This window comes from Agelaius tricolor, unplaced genomic scaffold (assembly GCF_023055355.1).
Source record: "Agelaius tricolor isolate 1412-34295 unplaced genomic scaffold, bAgeTri1.0.p SCAF_22, whole genome shotgun sequence".
NCBI lineage: Eukaryota > Metazoa > Chordata > Aves > Passeriformes > Icteridae > Agelaius > Agelaius tricolor.
The window spans coordinates 2,722,216-2,740,597 of NW_027269282.1; the positions used below are offsets into that span (position 1 = coordinate 2,722,216).

Below are 18,382 nucleotides of genomic sequence, written 5' to 3' on the forward strand. Positions count from 1 at the left end.
TTTGCTGGTGATCCGAAACTGAAACAGCTCCTCACAAGCAAGGCTGAAACTTCATATTGGTCATCAGAAGATGAAAGGCTGTGTGTTATCTCTGAGCTGTAATCCCATTACTGTGGAGCAGTAGCTCTGCTCTCCCTGCTGTCCAGGGCTGGGAATATGCAACTTCTTGGCCTGGTGCCCGGATAGTAAACTACCTTTTAATATTCTGCTGTCAGTCTCTTCACAAAGCTTCTGCCTCTAGAACTTACAGTTAGTTATATGATACCCCCTGCAAAAATCCAGCATTGTTAGGGAGGAGTCACTAATTTCACATTCTTGTAGGGCCTGGTTTTATGTGGAATGGTTATTCTTCTTTCTTGAGACATTTTCAGATTTCTGCAATGCTTTTGTGCATTAGATGTACATTGCCATTCCAGTAAGGGATGTAGGTTCAGACATATTCATTTGCAAGTTGTAATTTTTAAGATGATTTATTCTATACAAGCCTGCAATCCATCTTTTTCAAAGTATTTAACTTAGAATTAAGTGTGCTTTTCTGTGCATTGACAGCTGATGAGACTGTGCCATCCCTTGCAAGACCCATGCTATAACATACAGCAGGTTATTTCCTTGTGCATTTCTTCTCCTTAAGTGAAAATATTTGCTGTAGTAACCTTCAATACATAATCCAAATAGGAGTTTTACTGGAAGGATTGCAATATTTGTGTGTTGTTGCATGTAACAGTTAATAATTTCCATGTCATCTTGCATTAGTCACATCTTGAGGGAATGAGTTATTCCAATTTGCTTTTCATCTATTATGTATGTATCTTTTGAAAAGATCAAATTTTGTTAATGAATCCTTCTACCCCTTTCTTCCTTGTCTGCACATAACCATTGAAAATGCCGGTTTGGATTTCTTAGCATAGGACTGAGGTTTAAGTCACTTAATCCTAGACACAGAATCAAATGTATTTAAGCAGAGCATTTGGAATAAATTGAATTAGTAGTTGAGAGCTAAAATACAGGAAGAAACTGCTGGGCTACAGCTACTCAGAAGTTCTGCACTTTCAAAATATGTCCTGTAACATAAATGGCAGGTTGACTTTAATTGTTGGTGTACCCAAATGCAGAATTTCCATGTGCAAATCAGGACTGATTCTACACAATCATTTTTGCTCTGGCTCTGACCTTTGGAGAACGTTTTGTGGAAGAAGAAAGACTTCAGCCAAAGTTTAGAAAAAACAAACATACCCACACAAAGTTGCAAGTGCTTTTTGTTCCTCCTAATCCAAAGAGGGGTTTTTTTTTGCACTGTACAGTACAGTGATTCATAAATCTTGTGCATGAACAGTAAAATCCTTTTCTACACAGTTAAAAAGAGCATGTTACTTACAGTAAGTCAAATAGATGGGTATTTTTCATAGAGTGCATTGTAGGGTGGAGATGACTAATGTCTTATTCAAAAAGAACTTTAAAACATATAATTTTTTTTTCAGGTGTTGTTTGATGTATACTTAAAATGTTTCATCAGTCCTCAGAAATAGCCAGTGGAAATATGCTAATTCTAAAGCTTTTTTCTTTTAAGAGCTGGAAAAAAAGTCTGGATCTAGACCTACAAAATTTTACTGTTTTGAGGCAGAACAAAGGCAAACATTTGTTTTGTTTATAATTGTTAAGATGCTCATAAAGATAATCACACTGTCTCTATAATAATTCATTATTTGTAATGAGGTGTTTTAATAGAGCTGCCCACAAGGAGGAAATCGTAGAATCATACTCAAAGCAGATTTCTAGTTACTTTAAGCAAAAGGATCTGGGCAAAATCAAAATACAAAGTGTTCTGTCAGTAGAAAAAAAAACAATATATGCTGTAAATGTAGCAAACTCCTGAGCATGTAATCATTCACACTAACTTAGCAATGCCCTTCTTGCTCAAAGGTGAAACTGAATCTGGAAGCAGTAACACCTGTTACCTGATGTAGATGGTTTATTTAAACAAAATACTATTGCCATTATATAGTTTGTAAGCAAATTTGTGTAAAAATTAATTTCAGCTTTATTTTTTATGTATTTTTTTTAAGTGAAGAGCGTGTGGCCATGCATACTTCAGAAAAGTCCATTTACAGCTAGAATTTGACTTCTTTAGAAAGATGCTTTACAAAACATTTTTCTGCACAAGTAAAGCTACCAAGTCCAATTCTGTTGTGGTCAGACATCTGTTTCACTTTTTGTGTTTAATTTACAGTGCAGCTCTAGAATAGGAAGGTTGGTGTTTCATTCTTGCTACAAAGCATGAAACCAAAACAAATGTTGTTTGTGTTACTAAGCAGACCTTTTCCTTTTTATTATTAGAATGTGTGTTAGAAACCTTCTCAGTAGTTGGTTTTCAAATGATGTTATACAGATTACTTATCTTTGTTGTTAAACATGGGAGGGCAAATATTGAGGTTGGGAAGATTTGGTTGTTTTTTGTTTTGGAAAGAATATTGAGATAAAAAGAAATGTAATGGAAAAGCTTTACCCTCAACATGAGATGAATCAGCTGGGACTATGCTTTATAAGTGTGTTTTGCTGTTACTGCTGTTTTACTGAATGTTAATATAAATGTTTATCTTTAAATATTTTATTATCTTTTGCCACATAGAGAGAATTATTTATAGCTGTGCAAGTAATAATATTTAGATCTTCAGAATTATTCTTAAGAATTCTTACTTGCTGTCTGATACCAGCTTTTTTCTGATATTAGTGTAAAGTCATTAGGTGGCAAAGTTCAGGTTTTGGGATTTTTGCTGTGTCCTGTCCTGGGATCATCCCAAAATAGCTTTAGGGCCATGCACAATCCACACCAGCAGAGACATGAACTGCCTTGTGATGCTGCACATCAGAAGTTGGAATTCCCCTTGTAGATCCTTGTCTGTTGCTGCTTAAGAGAGAGCCTGTGTCCCTCCTTGCCATTTAATTTCATTTGAATGTCAAAAGCTCAGTGGAGTAAGTGCAGGACTTGGATTCATGGTCTTCATGATCAATGGGTGAAGTAGACTTCAGTCCTGCACTTCCTTTATTCAGAGGTAACCACTAACAAAATAGTGTTTTTATGATGGCTTGAGAAAAATACACTTGTTTGAAGTTTGCTGCAGCTTGGAATTGAGCATTCCTTCAAACATAACTTACAAGAGAATTATTAGAGAGTGTATATATTTTTTTTTGTGATTAGGTTTCAGCAGTGTCCTTTTAATAAGTAGTATCTCCTGGTTTTTGAAATGTTTTGCTATTTAAATAAGTCACCTTACTTGTCTGTAATTTCTTATGTTTGAAAAAAGCCAAAGAATATTTAAATGCACAGCAGAAATGCCTTTTCTTTTCCTTGGTTACCCAAAGTCTTGTTTTCCCTTTGCTTTAGTTGTTCTGCACTTGTCCCTGTCCCTGTTGTGTGGGTGAGGAGCAATGCAGGAGAGCTGGCAGCATTTGCAGTGCCCCACCTTCCATGGCTCCCACCAGGGGTGTCCTCCCAGGCTGCTGAAGCGCAGGCAGCAAAATGCCAGGCAAAGGAAGGATGCAAAATGCCAGGCAAAGGCAGCTCCTGAAGCTGGGATACAGCACACAGCCCCTGGCTGGAGAGGAGCTTCAGCTGCTTCTGCTGCAGGATCTGCTTCCCTGCCTGGCTTTGGGAGCAGCGGTGCTGCCACGACGTGGGGAGAGTCAGAAGGGCAGAAACAGAGGCTGGAGGCTCCTTGTACTCCTTGCCACTCCTTGCCTTGTGTTAGTAGATGGTGTTTGAGGAGCAGCACAAAACTTCATCGTAGTAAGGCAGCAAGTATCCTGAGCTATTGATGATGGTTTAAAGAATGTGATTAGAATTAAGTGTTTTTACATGTCTTTCATTGTTTCTTGGCCTTGAGAAAAGTTATTAAACCCTTTTTCTGCTAGATTTTATCTCCTGTATAATATGCAGGGATTCTCTTTTTGTAGAGGAGGAAACTGGAGCCTGGAAATTTGTACAGAAGTGTCAAGAGAGAGAGTTGCTTTATTTCTGGGGTTTTTCTGCTGGTGACATTTTTCTGGTGAAATTAATGTATATGTTTGCTGTGACTTTTCTTTTACAGGCTCAGAACAAAGAAACTAAAGTTCTGGCTGCTGCAAAGGTGATAGATACTAAATCAGAAGAAGAACTTGAAGATTACATGGTGGAGATTGATATTTTAGCATCCTGTGATCATGCTAATATTGTCAAACTCCTAGATGCTTTCTACTATGAAAACAATCTGTGGGTAAGTATTTTTCTTTTTCCAAATGTTTTTTCTTATTTCAAAAGGTTATTGAAATTACACATTTTTCTTTATCAAAATATTGTTTGTCAGATTTTATCTGCATTGTCACTGTTGGGATAACTACTCAGTTTCAAAACTAATTTGGAAATTGTGGGTATGACTTAGGAAATTGTCACTGCAAAACTGTGCTATCCTGAGTCATTTGGTTGGGTGTTTGAATGTGGAAATTAGCAGTTCATTTTGTGTATTGAGAGAGTTCTCAGCTGGTGCTTATTTGTAACAATAGGACTCAGATTTCAATTACATTAGCATGATTTTAAGTGAGACTGGGAATCCACACCTGAAAAATAAATAAAGAGCTGAAAAGGTCAGCCTGTGAAGTCCATACTTTAGATGCTAGGGGGTTTATTGGCACTCCCAGGAAGGAAGGACAGTTTAGCAGGACTTGAACAGTAATTAATTTACTAAACCCTGGGTATTTGTACCTTGACGTGCAGAGCGTACGGTATGTGGCACTGCACATCCCTGCTGTGCTTGATCCTGGCTGTGTGCTTGGGTGGCTTCAGCTGTGACAAAACACTTTGCACTTGTAGGTAATCCAGTGCAATATTTATAGCTGCTTTTGGAATGGTACAAAGGATACATGGGTTGGGTTTTTTTTAAAGAGCATGTACTTCAAAAAGATACTTAAAACAAATAAAAGATGATTTCCTGGGGGTCTTACAAATAAGCTTTACTCTTTGAACAAATGGTGGAAGTGTAATACCTTGTTTCCTGATGCACATTTGTTTTGCTAAGCTCAAAACTTGGTGATCTCAGTGCAGAGTAAATTATTATATAAAACAGTAGAATAGTGAAAAAATTTCAGTGCATAAAGGTCAGCATGAAAGCAAGTAGGCATAGAGGCACAATATGAAACTGAGTGGGTGGGCTTCACTGGCAGAATAAAGATAGAAGTAAACACTTTGAAAATAAAATTGGAGCTACATAGTTACAGTAAAATGCAGGAGCTTGTAAGCCACAAGGCTAATGATGTGGTAAATAAACAAAATTTAGTGAGGGGAAAAAAGAGAAGAATGATAGTTGGACATTAAATACATGTTTGCTTTCCAAGATTAGAAACGTGATTTCTCTAGCAAAGAGATCTTTGTCAGACCAAACTACAAATTTTAGAGAAATAAATTCTTGATGTACAAATTCCCATACTTACCTACTTGGCACACAGAAGCTTGTAAATGGAATGTTTACAGGATTTACAAAGAATTGCATTTTATAATATATTTGTTGGTACCATTGCTGTGGGGATTAATTGCAATAATAATTTGAAGTATGTGAATAAGTGGTGTATATATAAATGTTGTGGTACAAGGTATACTTTGAGGTTTCCTCTTTTATCAGCAATTATATGCTGATTTTTAAATTACTCTACAGAAGAATAAAAAATAACACACTAATTCCAATCATATTGACTGTTGAGATTCTGAGAAGAAATGTTTCTTAGCTCTCAGACAGTAGATTATAATTTATAATATTTAAAGTTCAAATTAAAGAAAAAAAACTACATAAGGAAGAGTCGACGTGATTCAGTCCTGGACATGATTTCCTCTTTAATGCTCTTCTCATTCTCTTTGTCTCCCCTCTTTCTCCTTTGTTTATGTTCTTTCTGTCCTTCATAGCAGCATAGTTTGTGCTCACAAATAATTGTAGTATATTTTTGTTTCAAAAGGAAACTCAGAACTGGGGATGGACTTGTTCTGGTATTATTACATTCTGGGATAAAGGCCTTGAAGTATTGTAGGCATGAATTAAAAAAAGGGAAAATTAATGTAAACATCTGAATGTAATAATTTTATTTGGCTTTTCAGAGCATTTTTTCTGTATTTTCATCTTGTCTGAAACAATATAGGAGATAGCATCAGCTACTGGAAAATCATTTAGCTCTTGGACTTTTCAGTCAGAGAGATTATAGTATAGGAGTAAAGCTTAATAACTGAGAAATGAGTTTGCAGGGATTATGTAAATCACATTACAAGGAGTAGGTTTAAGCTGACTGTATCATTATGTTTTATAAGTTTTATTATGCTATTTTATAGTTGGATTAAAACTTTTGTCTGAGGGTCTCGAGGCATTTCTCAAATAATTTGTTGAGAAGTACAGCCCTACTTTTAGCTGGGTAAGAATACCAGTATTTTGCAGGCTAGTAAAATAACTTGATGAGGCCAAATATTCTGAAACTCTGATCTCCCAAAAATGCTCCCTTAATCAATGATTCAGCTCAGTGGAACTATTTAATTTCTAATCTCTATATTTTTTTTTATTTATTTATATACAGATCCTGATTGAATTTTGTGCAGGAGGAGCAGTAGATGCAGTTATGTTGGGTAAATAAGTTATTTCAACTAATAATAATAATAATAATCCTAATACCTTAAAGTGATAATATATACTGTAAGACTTATTTCATATGTGTATTGTTTTGATATGCAAATATTTTTGTAAAAGATCTGGTCTTTAGCATCTCTATGTAACACACAACAGAACCAGTCTCTAAATGATGTAGTTTTTTCACAGTTCAGATAGGTAGGAATACATAATTCATAATGAGAAGGGGGTTGGATTCAAGGAATAAAATCTTTACTGGAAGGAGCAAGTATTCTAAGAGAGAATTTTTTTCTCACATGTGATGCTTAGAATGTGTCAGATTAATTAGTTTCCCCATATGTTCCTATAGGGTTTGCTATGAACATGTAACATAAAATGCAAAAATGTTGTGATTATTTCTGTCTCTCTCTTGTAGAGCTTGAAAGGCCGTTAACAGAGCCACAGATCAAAGTGGTGTGCAGGCAGACACTGGAAGCACTGAACTACTTGCATGAGAATAAGATCATCCACAGAGATCTAAAAGCTGGCAATATTCTTTTCACATTAGATGGAGACATTAAACTAGGTAAGCACATTGCAAATAAAACTCTTTCCTGGAACTTGGCATGGTCTTTTAATTGTATTTTCCTTAAGCTGTAGTTTGTCAAGGTTCAATATTTACCTACTGAAGTACCAATCTAACAATGAGAGGTTTTTCAGAAGCAAGTGGTTTGGTGCTATCAAGGAAGAAAAAACAAAACAAAAAAACTTGAGCAAATATCCTGACTATACTTATGACATCTTTCATACTTCAAAATCAGCACAAGAAGTCATCATAGATTTTGCTGATGCTTAGTATAAAGTTCCAGATTTACCTACTTACCTTCACTGTGATAGCATCAGAACTTCCCTTTGAAGTTACTAGTTTGGAAAGGGAACATTCTTCCCAGCCAGCAAAAAGCAGTACCTTGTACTGTTTTCTCTTCCTTTGAGAGAGATGTAATAATCTGAATCATCCAGCTTAGTTTTTCCATTCCTTTTTCAATTGTTTGTTGCACTGAAATTAAGACAGAACAGTCTGGAACAAAATACAGCTTACTGTTGTTGATTTCTGGGTTTTTTTAAATGTAAGTTTAAGCAGTCATCCACATTTTTAGTCCGATGAGGATTCCTCCATGCAGAACTGACAAAGGGCTGCTGGTGGTGAATAGCATCCTTTCATTCAGCCAGGAAAGGGCAGGAATTATCTGGATCCACTTTGTTTCAGGGGAAAATGTGTATAAGCTGTCAGCCTTTGCAGTGTCTCTACCCATGGCATAGTTCCATGACATCCCTGCCCACGCTCAGGTTTCAAAGCCTTCCCTCTGCATGGGATCAGTTTGATCAGTTCTATTTCTTTGAATGCACAGAGGGCAGAGGTAAGGAAAATCAGAATACTGCCACAGGGAACCAGGGCTCTAAATTTGCAGCCTTGATACAGACTTTCCTTTTAAATGTAAGCAGGATGTGTCCAAATTCAGGAATATATCTCCTGCCTAACTCGTATTGATCACATCTCAGCAAGGTACTGTGCACCTTCTCTATTAGAAACTGAGAATATTTAAGAACCTGCTTTGCTGTATTGATCAGTTCAGTGTGATTGTGCTTTTCCATGGATGCCTTCTGTACAAGATTATTCCTTGTACACACAGTCCTTGCATCTGGCTTTCTTTTAGTCTGCAGAGTACATGTAACTTTATTGGTGCAGCTTTTCTTTGGAGCCAGAACATTTAGTGATGCACTTGGGGTCATAGGCCTGATGTGTAAATGTAATGGAACCACTGTCTTAGTTTCTTGGCACTGCTGTAAAAGAAACCACGGATCACAGCAGGAGTCTCATGGTCAGAGAGAATAATTTGTTTCAGTTCATCTCCTCACATGACCTGGCTTCCCCTCATACAGACTTGGAACTACTTTAAGATTTTGTCAAGCTTAGCTGGTATACATCACCTTGCAGGCTGTCAAGATACTACTTAACAGTTTAGACCACAGGAGATTTCTTTCTCACGTGCATTTGGTGATGCATTCAGGTTTGCTAATTAAGATTTCTAAAAAAAGACTTGATGTAATTATGAAAAATGTACAGCATCCTTTGAAGGAGCATTTTACTCCTTATAAACTACTTGTATTTGGATTGTTACAGAAAGAAATGTATAATTCCTTTTTTTACAGATGTGTGAATGGCAAGTAAATTTCTTTTATTGAACCAATAGATTTTAGTCCTGTTTTTTTTCCCAGAGCAAAATTAGACTTCTCACGTATTGAGCCCATCAAGTGATTTTGTACAGATTACAGATGGCAACATATGGCTCTTTGTCCCTTTGCTTTAATCTCTAGATCTTCATTAACAAAATTATGTCTGTTATAAGCATATAATACTTATTTAAATGTCTTTTTTTAAGAGTGAGAGATATAGTGTTTTATAGATAACTAATTGCAAAGAGGTAAAATGGTTTTTGGGTAGATTTTAATGAAAAGTACACATGCAAGCTTTCAAGTATTTTTTATAAAATCAAAAATCATGTGGAAAGAAACCTGGAAGATGAAGAGGAAATGTAACTTTGTGAAAATTTGAGTCCTGAAATTTAAAATGGAATGATTTATTGAATTAATGAGACAGTTGGTGCCATGTTTGATGAATACAGACTTCATAGGCTAAAGAAATGAATTTGTACTTAAAGAAATATGTAATGCACTTTTTCCTGTAGTAAATACATATTTTGCTTCTGTCCCATACAGCCCAACAGTAGCCTTATGGTTTGGGTTTTTTTTTAAGAAATGTAGAATATGTTTTATTTAAGATCTTTCATTATAAATGCTATAAAACCTTGTCACTCAGCTATCAGAGCACAAATATTTTTACCTCACTTTGAATTTTTAATACTGAATGTGTGCTCTGGAATATACACCATTTTAAATGACAATTGTAAATAAAAAGAAATATAGTATGCTTTCCACCACCCTATTAATAGTGTTTTACTGTTTGCTTTAAGCGGATTTTGGAGTATCAGCTAAAAACACCAGAACAATACAAAGAAGAGACTCCTTTATTGGCACACCATATTGGTAAGTGCACTCTTTTGCTGACTTTTTTGTATTAACTAGTATCTTAATGTTACTTTCAGTTTGATATTACAAGCTTGATGGGTACTGTGTAAATCTGCTGATGGTGGAATGTGCTTCTAGCAATGCTTCAGTGAACATCTGTGTTTAGAACTGTTCTCAGAACACATCAAAAAGCATTTTCTCATCTGGAACTTTGTTGCTCTCTTTGCAGGATGGCTCCAGAAGTAGTAATGTGTGAGACCTCTAAAGACAGACCATATGATTACAAGGCTGATATCTGGTCTCTTGGCATTACTTTAATAGAAATGGCTCAAATAGAGCCACCTCACCATGAACTGAATCCCATGCGAGTGCTGCTGAAAATCGCAAAATCTGACCCGCCAACATTGGCACAGCCTTCAAAATGGTTTGTGTTGTACTGACAGCTTTCCCACCCCAGTGTAAGGCACTCCAAGTCATTTGTTTGCTAAATTTGATGAGCACAGCCCTGTTGAAGTTCGTGGTGTAGCTTTATGCATTAAGGCACATCCATACAATCCCAATATATGTTTGTACATGTGTGTATACATATATGTGTCTTTTGACACAATTTGAACTTTTTTTTGGTCATAGTTCTGTATAGAAGCTTTTATACAGAAGTATTTTACATGCTTTGCTTTAAAACATATGTTAAATAGCTTTTTTACAAATGTAGTAACAGATCTGAAGGCCATCTAACGGTGAAAGCAAACTAAAGCATTTTTATACTAAGAAAGTGTTTTTAAAAGCCATTATCTATTTGGTCAATTTAATATCTTCACATGATTCAGTTACATCTGATATAGCAGATGAAGTGTATTAATAGTCCAGAGCAAAAAGTAAATTCTTCTGATAATGGACAAACCTTTTAAAGGTTGTCTTTGTGATGTTTTGGTCTTGGCATTCCTGTATTCCCTTTGTGTTTTCCTGAGTCAATAGCAGGACTTGGAGTTGCAGTGTAGATTCATGTGAACCTAAAGAGTATTTCAGTTTATATGCTGGTCAGATGTTAAGACAGAAGAACAACCACTGCCTCTTTGTTTGTTGCATAGGTCATCAGATTTTAAAGATTTTCTGAAGAAATGTTTGGAAAAGAATGTAGATGCAAGGTGGAGTGCAAGTCAACTTCTACAGGTAGGAAGAGTTAATTGTTCAGAACTGTTGCTTAAAGGCAAGCATATTTGGTATTTTTGTTAAAGCAGAGCGGTATTATAGTAACTACTTAAATATTTTCAAATTAGGTATTTGTCCACAATCTCTTTTTTAAATTGATCCTTATTTGGTGAAATTTGATCAGATGATACTAAGCACACATCAGGTTATTAGTTGAACATATTTTGCTGTAATATAACCAATTACTTTGTGTAAGTAACTATACTTTGATGCTTACAATGGACAAAGGAGTTGTTTAGGTCTGTGGCCAGTTGCTGACAGGTGTTTTAAAAGCTTTAGTGCTCAGCCCTCCTCTGTAATGCTGTCAGTGCAGAAGAGCTGAACAGGAATAGATGTGACCAGGTACATTTGATTGTGTTTAACGTCAGCACCCATTTGCTTTATCCACAATCCATCTGGCATATGCTGAATAGATTTAAGTAGCAGGGCCAAGCAGAGAAAGAAGATTCAGACGGTAGGAGAGGAACAGGTACCTGCTTGTTCCTAAAGAAAAAGGTAGAATTCTAGTTCATATTAGGAGAAGTTGTTGTAAAGGCAAAGCACATTTTTTTCTAGAAAGTATATTTTCTAGATAAAGCTTGTCAAGAAGTAATTTAACTGTGGAACGGAAATGAAACCTAATTCCAAGAAAAATAACCTTTTTAGAAATCTTTCTACTTCTATTCTTTGGATTGTGAAAAAGGTCAGTATAAATTAATCATTTGTATTTTTAGCAAGTTTGTTAGACTACTTATTTTGTATATTTGAACACAAATGTTTTGATTTTAAGACTTCTGCTGAAAAAACACATTGGAACAGTGTTAATTGTGAATCTTCAAATGTGAGGCAACCAAAGTAACACTTCTTTGAAGTTATATTTCTTTTAGATTATGATTTTCCCACTGTATACTATGAAGCCACCACCTAATATTGTGCTTATTTTTTTGCTTTCACAAGCATCCATTTGTTACTGTTACTTCAAATAAACCAATAAGAGAATTGATTGCAGAAGCTAAGGCAGAAGTTACAGAAGAAGTTGAAGACGGTAAAGATGAGGATGAAGAAGAAGAAACAGAAAATTCTCTGGTCAGTTCAAAATTTACTTTTTTTAATGTGCTGTGGCAAATTTCCCATGGAGAATTCAGTTTCAATTGTATTAGCCCAACTTTGACATCAAATAATATAATAATAATACTCTAAACTTATTGCAAAATAGGTAGCCAGCCATTTAAAAAGTAGCATGTTTGAACTCCTTAAAAACTACTAATAAATAATAGCTAATAAAGACTAGCATCTTAGATTTTTTACATGTATATGTGCTATTTTAAAAATGGGATCCTGATTTTTATGTAAATGTTTTTAAGTCATGATGACTGGGTGAATGAAGAAATGTGTGTTTGTATTCCATAAAGTGTTTAAAAGATTAGGAAGAGTATTTGACTATTATGCTGTAAACTAAGTTTGTGATTTTACAGTGTGGCTATCAAAGATAAGGAAAAACGCACATGTTTTATAATGAATGTAGTTCTAAAGATGCTTTAAGAATCTTAGAGCGTGAGTGTGGTTGCTCAGAGGGAAAACTGTCATGTCCAGGGAGGGGTGCAGGTAGCAGAGTGCCCAGGCTGTGTCTGCTCCCTGTGCCTCCCAGAGCTGCTGTCCTGCACTGCTGCAGGAGCCGAGAGCTCGAGCAGGCGCCTCCATTCCCCCCTCACCCATCTGCACGTTCCTCACGGCCCCTGGCCTTCTTACTGCCCTCCCAGTGCACCCCACGGGCTCCAAACGTGATCCCCAGCAGCTCCCCTCCCCTGGATGAGCTGCTGAGCCATCTATCCAGGAGGGCTGGAGTGAAGTCCACCCTGGGACTCTGTCAAGTATCTCACAAGCGGCATTGCAGCAATGTGTGAGGTAGAGCCCTTCACGTTATTTCCTTGGGGTAGTTTTAAACACTCCTGGGAGATCAACACTAAACTTCTTGAACAATTACACAAAGAAATATTTTAAATGCAATTTTGACTTAAAAGGAATTGTTTTCTGTATGCTTGGGAAAATTTAAGGTAGGAAATGTACAATCTAACCTGTGCTTGCTGCAACAGCTAGCCTAGGATGTTCCCTATGGCAAATCAAAGGCCTAATCTGCAAATTACAGGGTTCTAGCAGTAGATACAGACAGACAGATATCACAATCACTTTGAAGAGTGAAAGGGCAATTGTGGTTAAAACGATGCTTTATTACTATATTCTTTTGTATGTCTCTATGGAATCTGATAACATTTATTCATATTCTGGCAGTGGCAGTTTCTAGAGTGAGGTAACTGTTTCTGTTCTAGTTCTGTACTGCCACTTAATCAGATCTGCTGGAGGTTTTCACCATTTTAATGGGGTTTCAACATGATTAAAACCAGATGAAAAGTTTTCAGGCATTTTTAGCCAAGAACACAAAGTAAAGCAGAAGAACTTAATACTGCATTTTATCAGTGCTGCACTAACTAAAGCTACAGTTGCTTCATTGCCCAGCTGGTACAAAATAAAAGCTTTCAAATCCAGCTGTAGCTGAGACTGTTGAGGAGCTGAACTGATTAAAAAAAGGAATGTGAAAAGAAAAAGACCCTTAAAGAGTAGCTGATGACCATGATCCCTTTCCCTTGATCACAGTGAAACTTTCTGTTCAGAGCCTGTCTGCAGTTCATGCACTTGTTCTGTGATAGTCCAAGGGAAGGATTCTTATGTTTTCTAACTCATATAACTGCATGTGAATACAATATTGATCTCTGCTCACATATTCTCCCATAAAACTGTGCTTTGATTAAGTTACAAAATGACTGAATACTTTTCTTGCTTTAATTTTTTAGCAGTTACCTGCAGAGAAACGTGCATCCTCTGATCTTAGTATTGCCAGCTCTGAAGAGGATAAACTTTCACAGAATGCTTCTGTCCTGGAATCTCTCTCTGAGAAAACAGAAAGTAATGCCATTGAGGACAAAACAACTGGAGATGAATCTGAGGACATTAAATTTAGGAAAACAGCTGATAACATACACGATACTCCCATTAGCGATGTGAAAGTGCAGAATGGTTCTTTGCCAACTGGCGAAGATGAGCAAGGCAAAATGGTGCCAGCAGACAAGAATACAGAAAGCCTGGAAAAAATGCATGAGGATACAGAACCCCAGAAAGGAGGTAAAGAACTTGATGTGGAAATAAAGAATGAACCTAACTTAATAATAGAGAAAGAAGATTCCATGGCAGATGAACAGATAGAAGATGACAAACTGAAAGTAGTACCTGTAACTGAAGATAGGGTAGAAACTGAAGAAGGCATTTCTAAGGAAACTGGTGAAAAAGAAGAGAAGGGAATGGATCTCTTGGATGGTGAGGAAGAAAAGGTCCCTGCAGAAAATAGAGATACAGAGCAAAAGGAAGATAAAGATGAAGCTCAGAAAGAGGCAGTAATAGATACCACTACAGAAGCTCTGCCTAATGCTACAGTTAAAGTGTCTGATGAAGAAAAGGATCTAATAAAGCATGGAATTGACAACATTAAGGAGATAGGTGCTATTGCTGAAACACCCATCAGTGATGGGGATAAAATACCTGAGCTGGAGGATAAGCCAGTGGAAAGTCAGGCTAAGCAGGTCCATGAGATAATCAGCTCTGAAGAAACTCTATCAGAAAACCAAGATACAGTGGTTGAAGTAGACAAGAAACTGGCAGAAAGTGAAAATGAGGGTATCAGTAATATAAACAGCACAGAGGAAACACAAATCAAAGACTCTGGAAAAGATATCGTAGACCAGAAGGCATTACAGACTAAACCTGAGGATATTCCTGATAAACTGGTGGATAAACTGACTGGTATGGACCAAAATTCAGGAGAGCGTGGACCTGAGAATATACAGGAAACCAACATCCAGGTAGACAAAGAACATCCAGCAGTTACCTCAGATGAAATCATCAAGAATAAGCTTGAAGACACTGTCAGTGAACAAGCTGAGGACTCTGAAGTCACTCCAGTCCCCAGTATTAGTATTAGCACTGAAGAAAATGAGAAGGTCAAAACAGATAATCAAAGCAATACTGAGACTTTACAGCAACTGGAATCGGAGAATTTGAAGGAAAATGATGCAGATTCAGGCACTGGTTCTACAGCTGATAACAGCAGCATTGATTTGAACTTGTCCATTTCTAGTTTCCTTAGTAAAAACAAAGAGACAGGATCAATATCTTTACAGGTAAGTGCAAGGACATATTTTTTTAATATAAAATCTCATGTGAGTGTAACCCTGAAATTATCTCCAAGTGTTACCTTTGCTACAAAGAAAAATATTGAGGGAGAAACCAGTATGGCACATATATACAAAGCTTTGTAGAAACCAAAGTATTTTAAATTGCACCATACAACAATGTCTGGATTATGTGCAGTTATGCTAATTAGTTTCTTGCTGTATTGTGTAATAGTATAACCCATAAAAGGAAGTGTAATAATACTACACATGAAGATTTGTGAATGGCTGTAGGGCAGAGCTGATACTCAAGAAGACCAGCTAAATGCACAGAATTCTTGTTCAATGGGAAAATCTCTTGAATATCTAATCTTATACTGAATTCCTGCCGCTCCCATATTCTGTCTCTCTGTTTGGGACACCCAAGGCAGACATTCTGCTGGATTTTTTTTATTCCAGTCAGTGTTCTCCTGTGGTTGTACTGTGTCCATGCAGTTATGTCACTATGCATGAGCGTACTCAGAGGAAGCAAATTCCAGATTATGAACTTTATTTGTAGTCTTTGTATTAAAATGAATATAGCCATATTGGGGTAGTAACTGTGTAACGTGGGCTTGAGTGGGGGAAAAACAAATGTAGAAAGACAACCAAACAAAAGAATCATAGATTGGCATAGCTGTGCTAAACACAAGGGTGTTTGCAGTTGCCCTGACACAATTGAGATGGTGCAGGTTCAGCTGGGGTCCCTCTCTTCTTGCAATGAAACAACAGCAGCTCTGACAACTGAGACTTCTCTAGTTGTCAGCAAGATCATGATATGATTTTGGCTAATATATATATCAATAAAAAAATAAATTCACTTGTTTATATCCAAAGCAGGAGGAAGTAGGTGAGTAAATTGTTACCCAGTTTCAGAACTGGTTTTAAGAATTAAATACCTGTTGGTGTCTGGGGAAATCATGATCAAAAGCAAACAGTAAATGTAGCTGTCTCAGCTCTTGAAAATAAAACTGCATCAGTTCTCTTCAGAGTTTCTGGCTTAATTTTTTTTCTTCTGGTACTTAGAATAATTAATAATTCCAATTTTCCTTTCCTAACTAGAAAGTTTCAGTTTATTGGAATTTTTCAAATTCCCATTGATTAGTGAGGCACCTGGTAAGTGAGAAGGGCTCTTGATTACGGTATAGAAGACACTTCCAGAAGTATTTGATATAATTCAGTATTAAGAAAAAAAGGGAAAAAAGAATATAACCTAAATAAATACATAACAACTCACCAATGCTTAATTTAGGAAACTAGAAGGCAGAAGAAAACGTTAAAGAAAACTCGGAAGTTTGTTGTTGATGGAGTAGAAGTGAGTGTAACCACATCAAAAATAGTTACTGAAAATGATTCAAAAAGTGAAGAAATGCGATTTCTACGGTAAGTGTTTCTAAAAGTAAAATTTTCAAGAGGTTAGCAGCTGATATTTTTTTTTCTTTGAATAAAACAAGGGAGCTAATGATCTTATTTCACTTATATTTGGGGATAATTTACTTTTTTTTTGTAGAAGTGAATATAAAGTGTTTCTTATTAAGACAATCAGTTCAAAATAGTTTTACGGGGCCCAAGTTGTTAATGGTTCTTTTCATCTCTTGTCATTTTGCATTTCTTTTTGTTTTCTCATCAGTATTAAGTGTTCTTTGTCCTTATTAGACGTCAAGAGCTCAGAGAGCTGAGACTTCTTCAGAAAGAGGAGCAGAGAGCCCAACAGCAGCTCAGCAATAAGCTTCTGCAGCAGCGAGAGCAGATGTTCAGGCGTTTTGAACAGGAAATGACAGTGAGTTTCTGCATTTTGGTGCTCTTAAAATATGACATCTTGATGGAGGAGGCAGAATAGTGCTAAGAGCAATCAAGTGTTTCCTGCCATGATGGCTCTAGCTTAGCCTTTATTCTTAAATAAAAGGCAATATTTGCCATTGTGGGGTGCCCAGCTTGTGTGGGGGCTTGCTGCCACAACAATATATCATGGCCATTCCTTGCTACAGCACTTCATTTAACAGGACTTAGCTTTCTCAAAAAAGGTACCAAATAATTTTTACAGAGTAAAAAGCGACAGTATGATCAGGAGATAGAGAACCTGGAAAAGCAGCAGAAGCAGACGATCGAGCGGCTGGAGCAGGAGCACACAAATCGCTTACGGGATGAAGCAAAGCGCATCAAGGCTGAGCAGGAGAAGGAGTTGTCCAAATTCCAGAATGTGCTGAAAAACAAAAAAAAAGAGGTAAGAGACGATGCTAATATAGAAAATAAGGAGTATAAGCATAGCAAACAGTTGAGATTAGGTCTCCCAGAAGCCTTGTCAAACTTGTGCTATACTGAGTTTTGGAAGTGTCACTACCAGTCAGAATTGTGTCTCTTGTTTAACTGCCTAAAGTGAAATACAAACAGCTGACAGGAAGCTTGAGGTATTGATTTAATCTAGAAAACATCATCAAGTTAAAAGATTTTGTTTTTCACAGAATATTTAATAAAATATTTCCTCTCAATAACTAAATCAAGAAAAAGTATTTTCATAAAGGTTATGATAAAATCCCAGCTATAGCTACTTAGTAAATACTTAACAAATTAGAATTTCAAAGATAGTAATTTCAGTTTTGTTTTGTTTTTGTTTTTTTTTGTTAGATTTTTTATTGAATGTGTGCTGTAATTTTTTAGAATTTCTTTAGATGAAGTGACAGCAATAATATGAATTTGGTTTGTTAACTCAAAAAGGAAAGCCAGGAGAGAGAAGTCTGGATAACCTAAAATCTTTTACAGTTAATTTCATAAATGCCATACAGTTAAGGCAAAAAGACTGACACTGACAACTGGTGCAATTAATTTACTTGTATTGGATTATGAAAAGGTGATATGTTTCCATATGGATTTTGCATCTTAAAAGCTGTTTTGTTTCATTTTTGGTTCAATTGCGTAGTGCCCATTTTTATATAAATGGCTCTAGTGTTTGCTCCGATAGTTACTAGACTCAGACATTTCTTTAGAAAGCTGAATTGTCAGTGCTTTTGCATAGAATGATCCTGTAGCACAAATGTGCATTGAAATATAAGTTGTATTTAGTTTGAACTGTATGCCCATATGTAAATAACAATTTTTCTTCTTTTGCGGTACCTCTTGCATTTGGAGTCTCTCTCTGTTCACTGGTGATTGGGTTCTATGGGGGAAATTCGGAGAATTTTACATATTGCTCTGAGCTAAAAGCAGTTCTTTCATGGACATAGGAATAGCATGTGGTGA

At 36.3% G+C, this 18,382-nt stretch overlaps 1 protein-coding gene across 3 annotated transcripts in view; it reads left to right on the forward strand.

The window, feature by feature from the left end:
• Positions 1-18,382, forward strand: part of SLK (STE20 like kinase) — a 49,604-nt gene that overhangs the window by 16,946 nt on the left and 14,276 nt on the right. For 2 of the 3 annotated variants that reach the window (XM_071446351.1, XM_071446353.1), the window contains exons 2-12: positions 4,086-4,250; positions 6,583-6,631; positions 7,048-7,197; positions 9,644-9,716; positions 9,928-10,122; positions 10,787-10,868; positions 11,844-11,972; positions 13,736-15,115; positions 16,398-16,528; positions 16,802-16,925; positions 17,190-17,369. In XM_071446351.1, coding sequence (XP_071302452.1) covers positions 4,086-4,250; positions 6,583-6,631; positions 7,048-7,197; positions 9,644-9,716; positions 9,928-10,122; positions 10,787-10,868; positions 11,844-11,972; positions 13,736-15,115; positions 16,398-16,528; positions 16,802-16,925; positions 17,190-17,369 — 2,658 coding nt within the window. The remainder of the gene's footprint in view (positions 1-4,085; positions 4,251-6,582; positions 6,632-7,047; positions 7,198-9,643; positions 9,717-9,927; positions 10,123-10,786; positions 10,869-11,843; positions 11,973-13,735; positions 15,116-16,397; positions 16,529-16,801; positions 16,926-17,189; positions 17,370-18,382) is intronic. The other variant, XM_071446352.1, reaches the window with a different exon arrangement.